The following is a 16,923-nucleotide window of genomic DNA, read 5'->3' as shown; positions in this document are numbered from 1 at the left end:
CATTCCTCCACTCGTACTGCACACTGATTGGTCCAGAGTAGGGCAAGAACTGGGTGATATCAGCCTGTAATACTCTGGTCACTTTCCAGAGATGTGTCCCCTGTCCTTTATTCCTGTATTTCTCTTGGACAATCTTCAACACAATTTATGTATCTAGACTGGATTTTTGGAGATTCTGGGGTTCAGCTGGCATAGCTCCCAACTGTCCCTGATTTCGAGGGACTGTCCCTGATTTGGAGCAGTGTCCCTCCTTTCCTTCTCATTTGTCCCTCGTTTTGGTCTGATCTATATATAGTTGTATATAAAATGCATTTTTTAACTTTCAAAAAGTGTTTCCCGGTGCTAAACCTTTCATCCAAATTCTAAATTGCTGCATTCGTAAATTTTAAAAGCCAATATAATAGAATAGTAGTGGTAAAAAAAAAGCCCTTGTGGATTTAATTAACCCTTTTTTTGGGGTTAATTGTCCTTGAAGGGAGTGTGGCAGGAGGCGTGCCCTATGCCTACATACATTTGCTAGTAGGTGTCCCTTATTCCCATCTCAAAATGTTGGGAGGTATGAGCTGGTAGTAAAATGTTGATTGTCATCATAGGCGTTGCTCGACCTAGTCACCTAGAGCTTGGGCCTTCTGCCTCATACCTGTGTTTAGCAGCATCTCGTTGTTTCCTCACTCTCTGACTAAGGTCCATGAATAAAGAAATGAACTGGTAGGAGATTCAGGGGACCCATTTATTAGTTACCTTGAGGGGGGAATTCTGTAAATCCTCACAGACAAAGCTGCCTGATGTGGTAGAGTCCTGGTTTAGGGAAACCAATCTGCTCATGTCTAGTAATAATCTTTTTATTTCTATTTCAGTACATCCAGCACCACACCGTGTAGATGGACCATCATATTCCTCTTATCCTGAGGAACCTCAGACTGTGCGGGATGGTGCCGGACCATCGTATTCCTCTTATCCTGAGGAACCTCAGACTGTGCGGGACGGTGCCGGACCATCGTATTCCTCTTATCCTGAGGAACCTCAGACTGTGAGGGACGGTGCCGGACCATCGTATTCCTCTTATCCTGAGGAACCGCAGACTGTGCGGGATGGTGCCGGACCATCGTATTCCTCTTATCCTGAGGAACCTCAGACTGTGCGGGACGGTGCCGGACCATCGTATTCCTCTTATCCTGAGGAACCTCAGACTGTGAGGGACGGTGCCGGACCATCGTATTCCTCTTATCCTGAGGAACCTCAGACTGTGCGGGACGGTGCCGGACCATCGTATTCCTCTTATCCTGAGGAACCTCAGACTGTGCGGGACGGTGCCGGACCATCGTATTCCTCTTATCCTGAGGAACCTCAGACCGTGAGGGGCGGTGCCGACCTTCCCAAAACTAAGAGGATTTCTTGTACTAAATGCGGAAAGTGTTTTTCAAACAAGTCCAATCTTTATAATCATCTGAGATTACACACAGGTTTGAAGCCGTATTCCTGTCTTAAGTGCGGGAAATGTTTTTCGAGGAAGCGTAATCTTTACCGACATCAGAGTGTTCACACGGGAGAGAAGCCGTATTCCTGTCCTGAGTGTGGGAAACGTTTTGTAGACAAATCAAAACTTGTCAGGCATCAAAAATCTCACACCGGGGAGAAGCCATTTTCCTGTCCCGAGTGTGGGAAATCTTTTTCCGAAGCATCCACTCTTTCCATGCATCTGCAAATACACATGGGTGTAAAGCCTTGTGTCTGTTCCGAGTGCGGGAAATGTTTTGCAAAAAAATCAGACCTTGTCAGACATCAGAGATCTCACACTGAGGTGAAGCCGTATTCCTGTCCTGAGTGTAGTAAATGTTTTTCAGTGAAATCCGCTCTTTCCATACATCTAAGATCGCACACGGGTTTGAAGCCGCATTTCTGTTCTGAGTGCGGGAAATGTTTTGCACAAAAATCAGATCTTGTCAGACATCAGAGGTCTCACACGGAGGAGAAGCCGTATTCCTGTGCTGAGTGCGGGAAATGTTTTTCAGGGAAGCACAATCTTTACAGACATCAGAGATCGCACACGGGGGAGAAGCCGTATTCCTGTCCTGAGTGTGGGAAATGTTTTTCATTGAAGAGCAATCTTTGCAGACATCAGACATCGCACACCGGGGAGAAGCCTTATTCCTGTCTTGACTGCGGGAAAAGTTTTCCAGTGCAGAGTCAACTTGACAAACATCAGAGACGGCACACGGGGGAAAAGCCATTTTCCTGTCCTGAGTGCGGGAAATGTTTTTCACAGCAGTCCAGTCTTTGCAGACATCAGAGATTGCACATGCAGAAGAAGCCACGTTCCTGTCCTGAGTGCGGGAAAAGTTTTTTATATAAATCAGATCTTGTCACACATCAAATGTCTCACACGGGGGAAAAGCCAAATCCCTGTCCTGAGTGCGGGAAATGTTTTTTATATAAATCATATCTTGTCGTACATCAAAGGTCTCACACGGGAGAAAGGCCTTTTTGCTGTTCAGAGTGCGGGAAATGTTTTTCACAGAAGTCCTCTCTTCACACACATCAGAGATCTCACACGGGGGGGACAAGCCGTATTCCTGTCCTGAGTGAGGGAATTGTTCCTCACTGAAGTTCTGTCTTCCTGTACATCAGGGGTCCCACACAACCCTCGAGGTGTATTAGTGCCTTGAGTGCGGGAAATGTCTTGTATGTGTATGTTGCTGGACATGTGGGGAAGAAGCTCACCCTGATATACACCTCAGATATACTCCATGGCTGATCTTCATCATGGAAGAAACAGTTGATAAGGAGATCAGAGATCACCAAAGACATGGATGAAGTGTTGTACCGTGTCGGCCATTGATAGCAGGAGAAAAATAAAAATGGAGTCCTTACCTCTCATTGGCTGAGTATATTTTGGGGTGGAAACCTTCGCAGACAATTCGAGGTTTATTTTTGGAAGATTAGTGGAATAAATAAAACAATGATATGAGATGATATATAAAGGTACAGTGTAACACTTTGTGTTGTATTAGATTTGGTGGTATTTTAGTTGGTAGCAGTGAGTGCCGCCGTCACATATCGGGATTTATTACTTTATAGGTTTGGCAGGAAGTGAAGTTTCTTCCCATTGTTCTAACAAGTGATTTTCCTGACCAATCGGATTTCTACCTTTTATTATTTCCTTATTTTATGTCTGCAATCTTGTTCAGATTATAATAAAAATGTATTGAAATAATATTGTGTGTCGGTGCAATGATGACAATCTTCCATATCCAAACATTGTTCATGGGTGACACTTTAATACACTTTACAGGTCATCAGATTAGAGTTACCTGAGAATAATGGTACAGAGTGCAGTGGTCAGAAGTATATCATATACAGCCCAGGGTACAGAGTGTAGTGGTCAGGAGTATATCATATACAGCCCAGGGTACAGAGTGTAGTGGTCAGGAGTATATCATATACAGCCCAGGGTACAGAGTGTAGTGGTCAGGAGTATATCATATACAGCCCAGGGTACAGAGTGTAGTGGTCAGGAGTATATCATATACAGCCCAGGGTACAGAGTGTAGTGGTCAGGAGTATATCATATACAGCCCAGGGTACAGAGTGTAGTAGTCAGGAGTATATCATATACAACCCAGGGTACAGAGTGTAGTGGTCAGGAGTATATCATATACAGCCCAGGGTACAGAGTGTAGTGGTCAGGAGTATATCATATACAGCCCAGGGTACAGAGTGTAGTGGTCAGGAGTATATCATATACAGTTCAGGGTACAGAGTGCAGTGGTCAGGAGTATATCATATACAGCCCAGGGTACAGAGTGTAGTGGTCAGGAGTATATCATATACAGCCCAGGGTACAGAGTGTAGTGGTCAGGAGTATATCATATACAGCCCAGGGTACAGAGTGAAGTGTTCAGGAGTCAATCTTCCATATCCAAACATTGTTCATGGGTGACGCTTTAACCACTTCAGCCCCGGAAGGATTTAGCCCCTTCCTTACAGGGCCATTTTTTTGCGATTCGGCACTGCGTCGATTTAACTGACAATTGCGCAATCAGTTGGTGGTATTTGATCACCTCTGCGGTTTTTATTTTTTGCGCTATAAACAAAAAAAAACTACAATTTTAAAAAAAACACAATATTTTTTACTTTTTGCTATAATAAATATCCCCCAATTTAAAAAAAAATAAAAAAATTTCTTCATCAGTTTTGGCCAATATATACTCTTCTACATATTTTTGGTAAAAAAATCGCAATAAGCGCATATTGATTGGTTTGCACAAAAGTTATAGCGTCTACAAACTATGGGAAAGATTTATGGCATTTTTATTATTATTTATTTTTTTTTTACTAGTAATGGTGGCGATCTGCGATTTTTAGCAGTATTGCGACATTGCGGCGGACAGATCGGACACTTTTGACACATTTTTGGGACCATTGACATTTATACAGTGCTCTAAATATACACTGATTACTGTGTAAATGTCACTGGCAGGGAAGGGGTTAACTATGTTCCCTTGTGAGTGATTCTAACTGTATGGGGATGTGACTGACTGGGGGAGGAGACAGATCGTTGTTCCTACTTAGTAGGTACATACGATATGATCTGTCTCCTGTCCCCTGACAGAACAGGGATTTGTGTGTGTACACACACCAATCCTGACTCTCGCTCTCCTGCCCGCAATCGCGGGTGTCCGGCGGCGATCGTGCCCGCCAGACATGCGCAGCGGGTCCCCCGCCACGCAGCGGGTGCCTACTATGGCTCTTAAATGGGCCAACGCCCATCCACAGGGGCATGCAGCCTGGCGATCGGTGGTGCTGTGTGTCAGTCTGATGCACCGCAACACTGATCTCGGTAAAGAGCCTCTGATGGAGGCTCTTTACCACGTGATCAGCCGTGTCCAATCACAACTGATCACAATGTAAACATGAAATATATGCCTCCATATCAGTAATGCCCATTAGTGCCACCTATCAGTGCCCATCTTTGCCACCCATAAGTACCCATCAGTGCAGCCTATCTGTGGCCATCAGTGCCACCTCATCAGTGCTACCTCATTGGTGCCACCTTATCAGTGTCCATCTGTGAAGGAGAAAACGTACTTACTGTATATACTCGAGTATAAGCCGAGTTTTTCAGCACATTTTTTTGTGCTGAAAGTGCCCCCCCTCGGCTTATACTCGAGTCACTGCCGTCTGCCTACCTGATCAGCCCGTGTCATGCAGGTCAGACGGTGGCCATTCCAGTGTACAAAAGCTGCGCCGCCTCCTCGTCCTGGTCTGTGATAGGCAGACCACTCAGTTTCCCAGCAGTCAGTGTTTAGCCTATCACGGACGTCCTCTCATCCTCATCCCACGGACGAGGATGAGAGGATGTCTGTGATAGGCTGAACACTGACTACTGGGAAACTGAGTGGTCTGCCTATCACAGAAGAGAACGAGGAGGAGGCGCGGCTTTTGTACACTGGAATGGCCGCCGTCTGACCTGCATGACACGCTGATCAGATATGCAGAACGATCAGGGGGACATCCCGACCGCTCACAGCTACATTTAAATGGCAACCCCCCACAGAGAGCTTGCAGATCTGCAAAGGAAGGCTGCAATGGACACAGTGAGGTAGGCAGATCTGCACAGGGAGGCTGCAATAGACACAGTGAGGTTTGCAGCTGCAGATGGGCATTGTTGACCCTCTTTTCCACTTACAGTAGCTGCTGCATTTCTCATTCTAGGCTTATACTCGAGTCAATAAGTTTTCCCAGTTTTTTGTGGTAAATTAGGTGCCTCTGCTTATACTCGAGTATATACGGTATTTACAAAATTTTATAACGGAATCGAAGAAAAACTTTTTTTTTTTCAAAATTGTCAGTCTTTTTTTATTTGTTTTGTAAAAAATAAAAACCCCAGTGGTGATCAAATACCGCCAAAAGAAAGCTCTGTTTGTGAGAACAAAATTGTAAAAAATTTTGTTTGGGTACAGTGTAGCATGACCGCACAATTGTCATTTAAAAAGCGACAACGCTTAAAGCTTAATATTGGCCTGGGCAGGAAGGTGGGAAAGTGCCCGGTATTGAAGCGGTTAAAAGACTTAACGGGTCATCAGATTAGAGTTAACTGGGAATAATGGTCTGGAGTGTAGTGGTCAGTAGTATATCATATACAGCCCAGGGTACAGAGTGCAGTGGTCAGGAGTATATCATATACAGCCCAGGGTACAGAGTGCAGTGGTCAGAAGTATATCATATACAGCCCAGGGTACAGAGTGCAGTGGTCAGGAGTATATCATATACAGCCCAGGGTACAGAGTGTAGTGGTCAGGAGTATATCATATACAGCCCAGGGTACAGAGTGCAGTGGTCAGGAGTATATCATATACAGCCCAGGGTACAGAGTGCAGTGGTCAGGAGTATATCATATACAACCCAGGGTACAGAGTGCAGTGGTCAGGAGTATTTCATATACAGCCCAGGGTACAGAGTGCAGTGGTCAGGAGTATATCATATACAGCCCAAGGTACAGAGTGTAGTGATAAGAAGTATAACATATATAGCCTATGGTATAGTGTGCAGTGGTCAGGAGTATATGATATATAGCCCAGGGTACAGAGTGCAGTGGTCAGGAGTATATCATATACAGCCCAGGGTATAGTGTGTGGTGATCAGAAGTATATCATATACAGCCCAGGGTACAGAGTGCAGTGGTTGGTAATAATCAAAAAAATACCAGAAAATTGAGCACAGGTCAATAGATAAAACCAAGCAATAAATAATATAAAAGTTGCAGCGCTATCAACCATATATGAACAGGATTCAAATAGGAATGAACATTGATAATAATAATAATAAGCCAAAAACAAAAACATGAAGTCTATAAATAATCAATGAAAAAAAAGGTCAATATGGAAAAAAATGGATTAGAGAGGAAGTCTGATGCCCCAATCGAATCCAGCAAGTGAAGAGTGAAAACGGAAAATAGAGATGCATAAAGGATAAAGCCAGCTTCCACAGGTCCTCCATGTGAAAACACCTCCAATGAGAAAGATGGCAGCTTACCAGAAAATGTTGGCCTCCAAACGAATGGAAAAGCCAAACAATGCAGTGGGGAAGATCGTTTCCCAGGTATGTGCACAAAGGTACTGTAGGTCCTGGTAATGCCCACATCTCAGTCTCACACAGGTGCATATGTATATAAATGAAAGAAGACCATAGCGTGATACTGTCTAGATGATTTATTAAATGTAAAAAACAGAAAACAGAGCACACTCACACGGTCATCTATTAAAACAAGCGTGTGATCATATAAATGCTGCAGAAATTGCCAAAAACAGTGTATCGAGCAGCCATAGGAGCGTGGTAGCATCACGTCTGATTCCGCCCAACGTGTTTCGTCATAGAATTGATGTCGTCAGGGGCGCCCCGTCATGTTTTTGTTTTTTGGTTATTATTATTAATGTTCATTCCTATTTGAATCATGTTCATTACTGGTTGATAGCACTGCACCTTTTATATTATATAAATGGTAAGATACTCTCCCTATGTTGAGGGTATGTGGCCTGGTATGGTTGAGGTGGAGGGGGGCACGCACGCATGTCCTCCTCTTTTCCTGGCTAGCCAGGTTGCAGGCTTGGATAAGAGTCTAGTATGGGTTTTAGGGGCAGTTTTCCCCGTTTGACAAACTGTGAACAGCTTGGGTTTGGGTTAGGGTTGACACCTATTTGGGATTCAACTGTATAGTCTGGGTTTTGAATAATGTGTCCGGGTTTTAGTCCGCCTGAAACCTGGAAAATCATATTATTCAGACTGGACTAAGGTGTCACCTACTATGGGGGACTCTGCGGGGTTTCCTGTACAGGTGTACTGTCCGGTGCTCTCTCCCAGTGTTGTTCTTGGTCTCCCCCTGGAGGTGATGTCAAAGGTGACAGACTCCTCCCACCTCTTCCCACCTCCCATCTTCATCACCTTGCCAGAGGATGGCGGGGAGAGCGATCTTTGGGGCAAGGAGGGGGGCTGAGCTCTGGTGTGTGGTGGAGGGGTTGTGTAAATATATATTGGGGTGAACATCTGCCGCTATGTAAGTCCATCACCGACCATCAACTCCATCTTCTCATTGTTTACATATCAGTGTGTGTCAGTATAGAGGGACCCCACATATCAGTGTGTCAGTATAGAGGGACCCCACATATCAGTGTGTCAGTATAGAGGGACCCCACATATCAGTGTGTCATTATAGAGGACCCCACATATCAGTCTGTCAGTATAGAGGACCCCACATATCAGTGTGTCAGTATAGAGGACCCCACATATCAGTGTGTCAGTATAGAGGGACCCCACATATCAGTGTGTCAGTATAGAGGACCCCACATATCAGTGTGTCAGTATAGAGGACCCCACATATCAGTCTGTCAGTATAGAGGACCCCACATATCAGTGTGTCAGTATAGAGGACCCCACATATCAGTCTGTCAGTATAGAGGACCCCACATATCAGTCTGTCAGTATAGAGGACCCCACATATCAGTCTGTCAGTATAAAGGACCCCACATATCAGTGCGTCAGTATAGAGGGACCCCACATATCAGAGTGCGTCAGTATAGAGGGACCCCACATATTAGTGTGTGTCAGTATAGAGGACCCCACATATCAGTGTGTCAGTATAGAGGACCCCACATATCGATGTGTCAGTATAGAGGACCCCACATATCAGTGTATCAGTATAGAGGACCCCACATATCGATGTGTCAGTATAGAGGACCCCACATATCAGTATAGAGGACCCCACATATCAGTGTGTCAGTATAGAGGACCCCACATATCAGTGCATCAGTATAGAGGACCCCACATATCAGTGTGTCAGTATAGAGGACCCCACATATCAGTGTGTCAGTATAGAGGGACCCCACATATCAGTGTGTCAGTTTAGAGGGACCCCACATATCAGAGAGTGTCAGTATAGAGGACCCCACATATCGGTGTGTCAGTATAGAGCAGTGGTTCTCAACCTGGGGGTCGGGACCCCCTTGGGGGTCGATTGATGATTTGCCAGGGGTCACCGAATCCTGTGTTGTTCCTGAAGCCTGCACTGCTCTCCCAGCCTTTGTTATGGCTGCCCAGCAGGGCTGTCCCTGGAGCCTGTGGATGTCTAGCTGGGCTGTTTCTGGAGCCCGCAGCCACCCACTCAGCCTCTTCGCAGCTGCCCATTCAGTTCACAGCATGGCTGGGGGGCAGAGACTAGAGGTCTGGTGAGGAATGTGAAGTGGGAGGGGCTGGAGGAGACCCTATCTCCTGATTTCGGCATAGGTGTCACTGCTACGAGACACCACAAAGTCGGAGACACAGTGAGTAACACTACCTGTAATTATAGTTGCCATTAAAAGTTCCCATGATCAAGAGCACCTAAGTTGGCTGATCAGAACTCCCCCCAGCACTGCCACTCATCCCATTCCCCCCACCCCCCCCACCAAGGAGTAAGAGAAGGAATAAAAATATAGAATACATGGAAAGGAGAGGAAAAGAGGGGGAGGAACAAAGAAAAAGGGAGAGAAAGAATCAAGCAAATTACTTTGTTATAGGTATTGTCAGTGTTTTCATATCATGTTTATACTGTTTAAATATTCACTGTGTTAGTTTTCAGTGATTCTGTAATTTCTTAGGTTGCCAGTAAAAATTGTGCTCCGCCAGTAAATTTTCCATGTATGGTCAGTAAAAAATGCTGCGGGAGGTTGGCAACCCTGGGGGTGACACTAATCCCTGTATTATAAAGGGGGTGACGCCGACCCCTGTATTATGAAGGGGGGGTGAAACTAACCCCTATATTATGAAGGAGGTGACACGGACCACTGTACTATGAAGGGGAGATGACACTGACCCCTGTATTTTGAAGGGGGGGTGACACTGACCCCTATATTATAAAGGGATGACTGACCCCTGTATTATGAAGGGGGGGTGACACTGACCCCTGTATTATGAAGGGGGGGTGACACTGACCCCTGTATTATGAAGGGGGGTGACACTGACCTCTGTATTATGAAGTGGGGGGGTGACACTGACCCCTATATCATGAAGGGGGTGACACTGACCCCTGTATTATGAAGGGGGTGGCACTGAGCTCTATATTATGAAGGGGGTGGCACTGAGCTCTATATTATGAAGGGGGTGGCACTGAGCTCTATATTATGAAGGAGGGGGTGACACTGACCCCTGTATTATGAAGTGGGGGGTGACACTGACCCCTGTATTATGAAGGGGGGGTGACACTAACCCCTGAATTATGAAGGAGTGACTCTGACCACTGTACTATGAAGGGAGGGCTGACACTGACCCTTGTATTATGAAGGGGGTGACACTGACCCCTGTATTATGAAGGGGGTGACACTGACCCCTGTATTATGAAGGGGGTGACACTGACCCCTGTATTATGAAGGGGGGTGACACTGACCTCTGTATTATGAAGTGGGGGGGTGACACTGACCCCTATATCATGAAGGGGGTGACACTGACCCCTGTATTATGAAGGGGGGTGACACTGACCTCTGTATTATGAAGTGGGGGGGTGACACTGACCCCTATATCATGAAGGGGGTGACACTGACCCCTGTATTATGAAGGGGGTGACACTGACCCCTGTATTATGAAGGGGGGTGACACTGACCTCTGTATTATGAAGTGAGGGGGTGACACTGACCCCTGTATTATGAAGGGGGTGACACTGACCCCTGTATTATGAAGGGGGTGGCACTGAGCTCTATATTATGAAGGGGGTGGCACTGAGCTCTATATTATGAAGGAGGGGGTGACACTGACCCCTGTATTATGAAGTGGGGGGTGACACTGACCCCTATATCATGGAGGGGGTGACACTGACCCCTATACCATAAAGGGGGTGACACTGACCCCTATATCATGAAGGGGGTGACACTGACCCCTGTATTATGAAGGGGGGTTGACACTGACTCCTGCATTAACAAGGGGGGGGGGGTGACACTGACCTCTATATTATGATTAGAATTATGTATTATTGGAAATGGTATTTAATCACAAATCATATGCATAGTGTATACTACAGAAAAGAAAAAACTTGCCACGCACCGCTATATAGAACCTGTTCATTTCTCAAAGAACTCCTAGTGGAGGAACCCTGGCTGAGAAAGTCTGGACTAGGCAGTAATATATTTCTATCCCTCTTGGTGGGAGTGGAGATGACCCCATCTATAAGGATATACAGTACATACACACAGCACAAGGCCGTGTTCACACTACCAGACGTTTCTCAGGGCTGTAGTTCCTCTGATCTCCACAAGGTGGTGATCTCACTTCTACCCAGACAGGAAATCTCTATGGAAGACAGGAAGTGATGTTAGGTACAGACAGGAAGTTACGTGTGGCACGAAGCAGGAAGGCAGCAGAGGAGGTAATAAGATCTTATTTTCTATTTACACCCAGTACCCCCCCCCCCCCCCCCCGTCATGTCCGTCCTCTTCCTCCATAATCACTGTGACATCTTTTATCTCCAGCAGATAATAATACACACATATATAGTGTGGAAACGTAGATGAACCCCTTCAGGGCCAGAATATTTCACCACTTACAGGGCCAGAAATTGTCTTGATTTTGGACTTAAATTCTAATATGTTCCCTTGAAACAAAGAGCACTGATAATAAATAGACAAGACAATGACCATACATGGCCTAAAATGGGCAATTATTACACTACACAGGCAGCCAATGGGCAATCATTACAATATGCAGCCAGCACAATGATGGAGTGTAGGGGTCATGAGTATGGAGCATAGAGCCCCTTACATTGCTGGTCAGGAGGAAGAAAACATTTCCCAGCCTGCTATGAAGACTATGTTCCATTGTTGGTATCAGAGGGAGGTTTCTGAGGAAAGTAGAAGAGCTGAGAGACTGTGAGGGGGTAATTGGGCTAGAGACTCTGGGTACCTATGAGATGATGGTGTTTCTGAAGGACTCAGAGGGGTCAGTCAAGGATGTGAGGGAAAAGGAGGCTGTAGAGCTCAGAGGGCCTCTAAGGTGGTGGTGGTGGTGGGGGGCTTTTGGTTTTCAGACCCCCTTACAGAACCCCTGCCACGAAATGAAGGCAGCCTTCACCTTCTTCCTATGTTACTGATCAAGTAATATGTTTCAGGACAACATGAAGAATGGAGGCCCTTCACCCTGGGTACGCACTCGTTGTTAGAGGATCTGTTTGCACAGACTCATTTAGCAGGCCGTGTTGTGGGTCTGAGGGAGCCGTCCAATACCTTCCCAAGACATAGACTGAGTCAGATCCTGGTACTGGAATTCAGAACACCAGGAACCCACCGCCACTCTGTTCAAGGTCCTGGATACTACAGTATACTTGACAACTAAGAGAACAAACCCCTGCTGGGCTTTCATTGGAGGGAGGAGAACAAAATCCCCCCCCCCCCCCAGCCAGAGGTGTAACTAGAACCTTTAGAGCCCCGGTGCAAAAAACCATGAAGGGCCGCCCAGACCTCCCCCCTTTTTCCATCCGAGCCCACGGCTTCCAGTTCTGGCAGGGCGTCTATGGACATCCTCCCATAACCCTGCCTCCCACGTACCTCCTTGGGTGTGCATCCATTGCACTCTGTGACTGCTGTGTCCTTTGGCTGACCACAGATCACGGTAAAGGGCCAATCACAATGGCCCTTTTTATGAAGTGGTCAGCTGATCACATGTAAACAGACTTGCACGTTATCGTCAGTCCTTTCCTCCCACGCTGTGTCTGTGTGGAGAAAAGAGAGCCATTGACCTGAAAGACTGTCAGTACATTGTTTACACTGATAATCTGGGCACTGATCATCACTGCCCAGATTATCAGTGCAGCCCCATCAGTGCCCATCAATGCTGCCTATCAGTGCTCATTAATGTCGCATATCAGTGCCACCTATCAGTGCTCATCAATGCCGCTTATCAGTGCCCATCAGTGCAGCCTATCAGTGCTTAACAATGCTGCCTATCAGTGCTCATAAATGCTGCCTATCAGTGCCTCCTCAGCAGAACTCTAAACTAAGAGCGCCTCTCTCATACAGCCCAGAGCCTTCACTGACATTTCCCCCTCCCTCCTCCCTCACATGGATGAGAGAGGAGAGAGCCAATCTGTTCCTTCTCCCCCTGCCCTCTCCTCCTGTGTGCATCGCAGGAATTGTGAAGCCCAGCAGCTGAATGACTAAATTCAGCTTCTTAGCTTCACACTTCCCACGGTGCACACAGGATGAGAGGAGCAGGAGGAGAAGGAACAGATCATCTCTCTCCTCTTCCATCCATGCGAGGGAGGAGGGGGAACTGTCACTGAAGGCTCTGGGCTGTGTGAGAGAAACACTCTCAACTCAGAGCCCTGCGTCCGTAACCCTGCTAGGGCCCCCCGACAGTGGCTGAACACAGGGGCCCAGTTGCAAGTGCACATTCCACCGCTGCCCCCAGCCCTTTACCCCATCAACAGAATCCCCCCTCTTCTCCAATCCAATCCCTTTTCTTACTGTAGAGAGTGACAGTGACTTCACCACTATCAGTAAGCATGCTGCCAGAGATTGAAGCCTTGCAGTCGGAGTTCTGTCCAATTATCTAGATTATCCCAGAACTCCGGTCAAAAGTCAGCAAGTTCCCCTTCCTGGACATCAAGATGACCCTACATTGACCTCACAGCACTGCCTCCGACCAAATCAGGAAGACAGAAGAAGGATTGTATTTATCATTCCTTGTCTGCAGATCTAAAAGTAATCAAAACCAGTTCAGAAACAAAAACAAACCCAACAGAGCAAACAAATTCCTAATCGAGCAGGCCAAGAGGGTCCAGAGACCTCGAAAATGTAACAAACACTAAATAGTTCAAACTAAATGTGTTCACAGGGGGTCAGTAGTTCTTAAATGTACAGCAACCCTCCTATTACCCCCCTCACATCCTATTATTGTGCGACCAATACCATCCAAATAATTGTTACTTTCAGTTACGAAAGTCATCCATCTACAAGGAGACCTGTATAGATTAAATGGCGGCACAAATGCAGATGGAGGAGGACCCGAGTCACATGACTGAGAAGATCCTAAACCTCACCCTGGAGATCATCTACCTACTGACTGGAGAGGTGAGGAGGATTCTAGGAGGTCACATGACATCACTCTTATCTCTATTAATAAAACACAGACCTGACCGGAGAGGTGAGGAGAATTCTGGGATTCTAATTTGATTTTCCTATTGGTTTCTCAATACAGAGATTTACTCTTCTGAAGTCAGGTGATCATATGACCATCACAGTGCCTTCATGTGACTCCCTAAAACCCGAGAGACACAACATGCAGAAGATTCTAGAAGTCACCAAGAAGATGATGGAGCTGCTGACAGGAGAGGTGAGCGGTACTGGGAATTTTGGGACATTATCCAGTAACAGACAAGGTCTGGATGGTGACATCATCACGGAGAATGGATCCAGTAATTGGAGCCCACCAGAGAGATGTTCTCGTCCTCTGTATTCCTGGGATTCCACACAGGAAGGTCACACCATCCCTCACCATCATCATCAGGTAGGTGGGACTGAGCAACTAGAACATAATTCTAAGCTATGACAAGCTATTTTTCTATGTAATCTCTTGTTTCATTTTATGAATATATATTCTCTCATCTTTGGGGTTTAGGATGAGGAACTGGAAGACATCAAAGCTGAGATTAAAGAGGAAGAAGAGATGTTGACGAGTGGAGCTCAGCAGCCTATGGGGGGAGGAGATCCTCTGTTTTCCCAGGATTCCACACAGCAAGCTCACACCATCCCTCACCATTACAAGGTTGGTTGAAGAGAACATCTGGGACATGGACTTGTGAGACGATGTGTGAATCTATTCTGTGATGAAAGGTGGGAGGCTTAAGGCATGGGGCCGTCAGGTGGAAGCTTTAGCTTTGCATCCATACTCCCCCTGGAACCCAAAGACTTTGGCTTTCTGGAAGCTGCTCGGTGGGCCGATAGGGAGAGGAGGGTGTGCCTGGGCCCTGGAGGCCTGAGGGCCGCCCCGGCGCCTCGCTCCGCGGTGGCCATCCACCCAGCTGCAGCCTATCCACCCCGGCTTGCCGCGTTGGCTACCTGGTTGATCCTGCCAGTAGCTGTCCAACACCTCACTTAGGTGCTTCTGTCAGTATACAGCTTCCTTCAGTCTGGACATAGGAACCAGATATTATAGCGAACCATACAAGATTAGCCAACAATAGCGTGTATGAGAACTGTTTATTGAATACTCACACAGAATTTATATACTACACACCAGGTAAGGCTGATCACATTATCGTATGCAAAGGCAACTGTATACAGGAATATAATTAACATAACCAAGGAACAACCAACAAATACTATATGCTAATCCACCTCTAGCAACTAATTGCTGACAGTGATATAATTAACCTGAACTAATTAACTAGTCACTTAAGCCAGCCTAGGTGGAGGAGACAATACTATCAGACAGACAGAAACAATAGGAGATCCAATTAACCATGGAATCCACATCTAAGCAATACTTTGATTAATCAAGCACACTGCCTGGCAACGGTCTACAGCAGGCTATGAGGCAAAGCTCATAGAATGTCCGTGTAGTCTGATATAGTGGAATTAATTTATCTTCATATATTTATTGAGGGATATTGTTGATAAATATTTCTGTCCCAAGTGAAGGAGCCTCTCCAACTTTCAACACAAACCACACATAAAAGACCCAGGATAGCAGGGGTAAAACAAAATGAGTCTGGTTACAGCAGACCAGACTGGGCTTCTTGGTCACCCTGTGCCTCTAATACACACAGGGTAACTTACACATAAGAGGGGTCCTGAGGAGCTGAATAAGGAATTTCCCAACCTCTCTAAGTAAGCTGCATTCCACGGGCCCCCCCCCCCACCTAATGTGACTCCGTCACATTTTCTGTATGTGATGTCACATATTAGATTTTAAGTTTCTATCCTTCTCTTGGTTTAGGGTGAAGATCTGATAGATATAAAAGTTGAGGTTAAATCAGAAGAAGAAGAGACGTATACGAGGGATGATCAGCAGTCTATGGAGGAGGATGGAATAACGACGACATTTATAAAGAAGGACACTTCTACAGAAATCAGCACAGGTTGGTCATTATTAGTAAATATATTCACTATATCATTTACTGTATATTGCACTTTACATAGTCCTAAAGCCTTCACTATATACTCTATGTTGTACATTAAATACTCCTGACCCATTCACAATATACTCTATGCTGTACATTACATACTCCTCACCCCTACACTATATAATCTATGTTGTACATTACATACTCCTCACCCCTGCACTATATACTCTATGTTGTACATTACATACTCCTGAAACTATATAGTCCTAACTAGGGTTGCACCAATACAACTTTTTTAAGACCAGTACATTTTTTCAAGCACTATACCGATTACCGATACTTTTTTTAATGTCATGTGACAGTGACACTAATATGCAGCACTGATGGGCACTGATGAGGTGTGGACTGTGTCAGTAGTTTTTTTTTTTTCTTATTTTATTTTTAGTTTTAGTTTTTAAAATTTATATTTTTTTTGTTATTTTTTACAATGATTTCTTTTGTGTGTGTGATTGGGGGGGGGCAATGTCAGTGTTTTTTTTATTACATTTTTAATTATTTTTACAATTTTACTTTTAAATATTTATTTATCACAATGTTTCCTTTTTGTTTAATCAACCCTGTTGGGGGGGGGGGGGGGGGGGCTTTGGTGAGATGTCCGGGGTCTAAACAGACCCCTGACACCTCCCTTTTGAGACAGAGAAAGGAAGTGAGGACACAGATTCCCCAGTCCCTTTCTCTGCAGCGTCATCTGCACTGAAGATGAATGGACGGGAGACAGAGGCTCCTCTTCATTCATAAACTGAAGCTTCGTAAACACAGTTTATGATGCTCAGTCAGTGACT

The 16,923-nt window shown here is 45.6% G+C and overlaps 1 protein-coding gene across 1 annotated transcript in view; it reads left to right on the top strand.

The window, feature by feature from the left end:
- The window catches only part of LOC141106887 (uncharacterized), a 53,382-nt gene that overhangs the window by 15,166 nt on the left and 21,293 nt on the right, over window positions 1-16,923 (top strand). The window contains exons 7-10 of the mRNA XM_073597816.1: window positions 858-2,590; window positions 14,215-14,523; window positions 14,635-14,781; window positions 15,955-16,096. Coding sequence (XP_073453917.1) covers window positions 858-2,590; window positions 14,215-14,523; window positions 14,635-14,781; window positions 15,955-16,096 — 2,331 coding nt within the window. The remainder of the gene's footprint in view (window positions 1-857; window positions 2,591-14,214; window positions 14,524-14,634; window positions 14,782-15,954; window positions 16,097-16,923) is intronic.

The sequence above is a fragment of the Aquarana catesbeiana genome, linkage group LG08, assembly GCF_042186555.1.
Source record: "Aquarana catesbeiana isolate 2022-GZ linkage group LG08, ASM4218655v1, whole genome shotgun sequence".
NCBI classification, from domain to species: Eukaryota; Metazoa; Chordata; class Amphibia; order Anura; family Ranidae; genus Aquarana; species Aquarana catesbeiana.
This window is presented reverse-complemented; position numbering and strand designations above follow the sequence as displayed.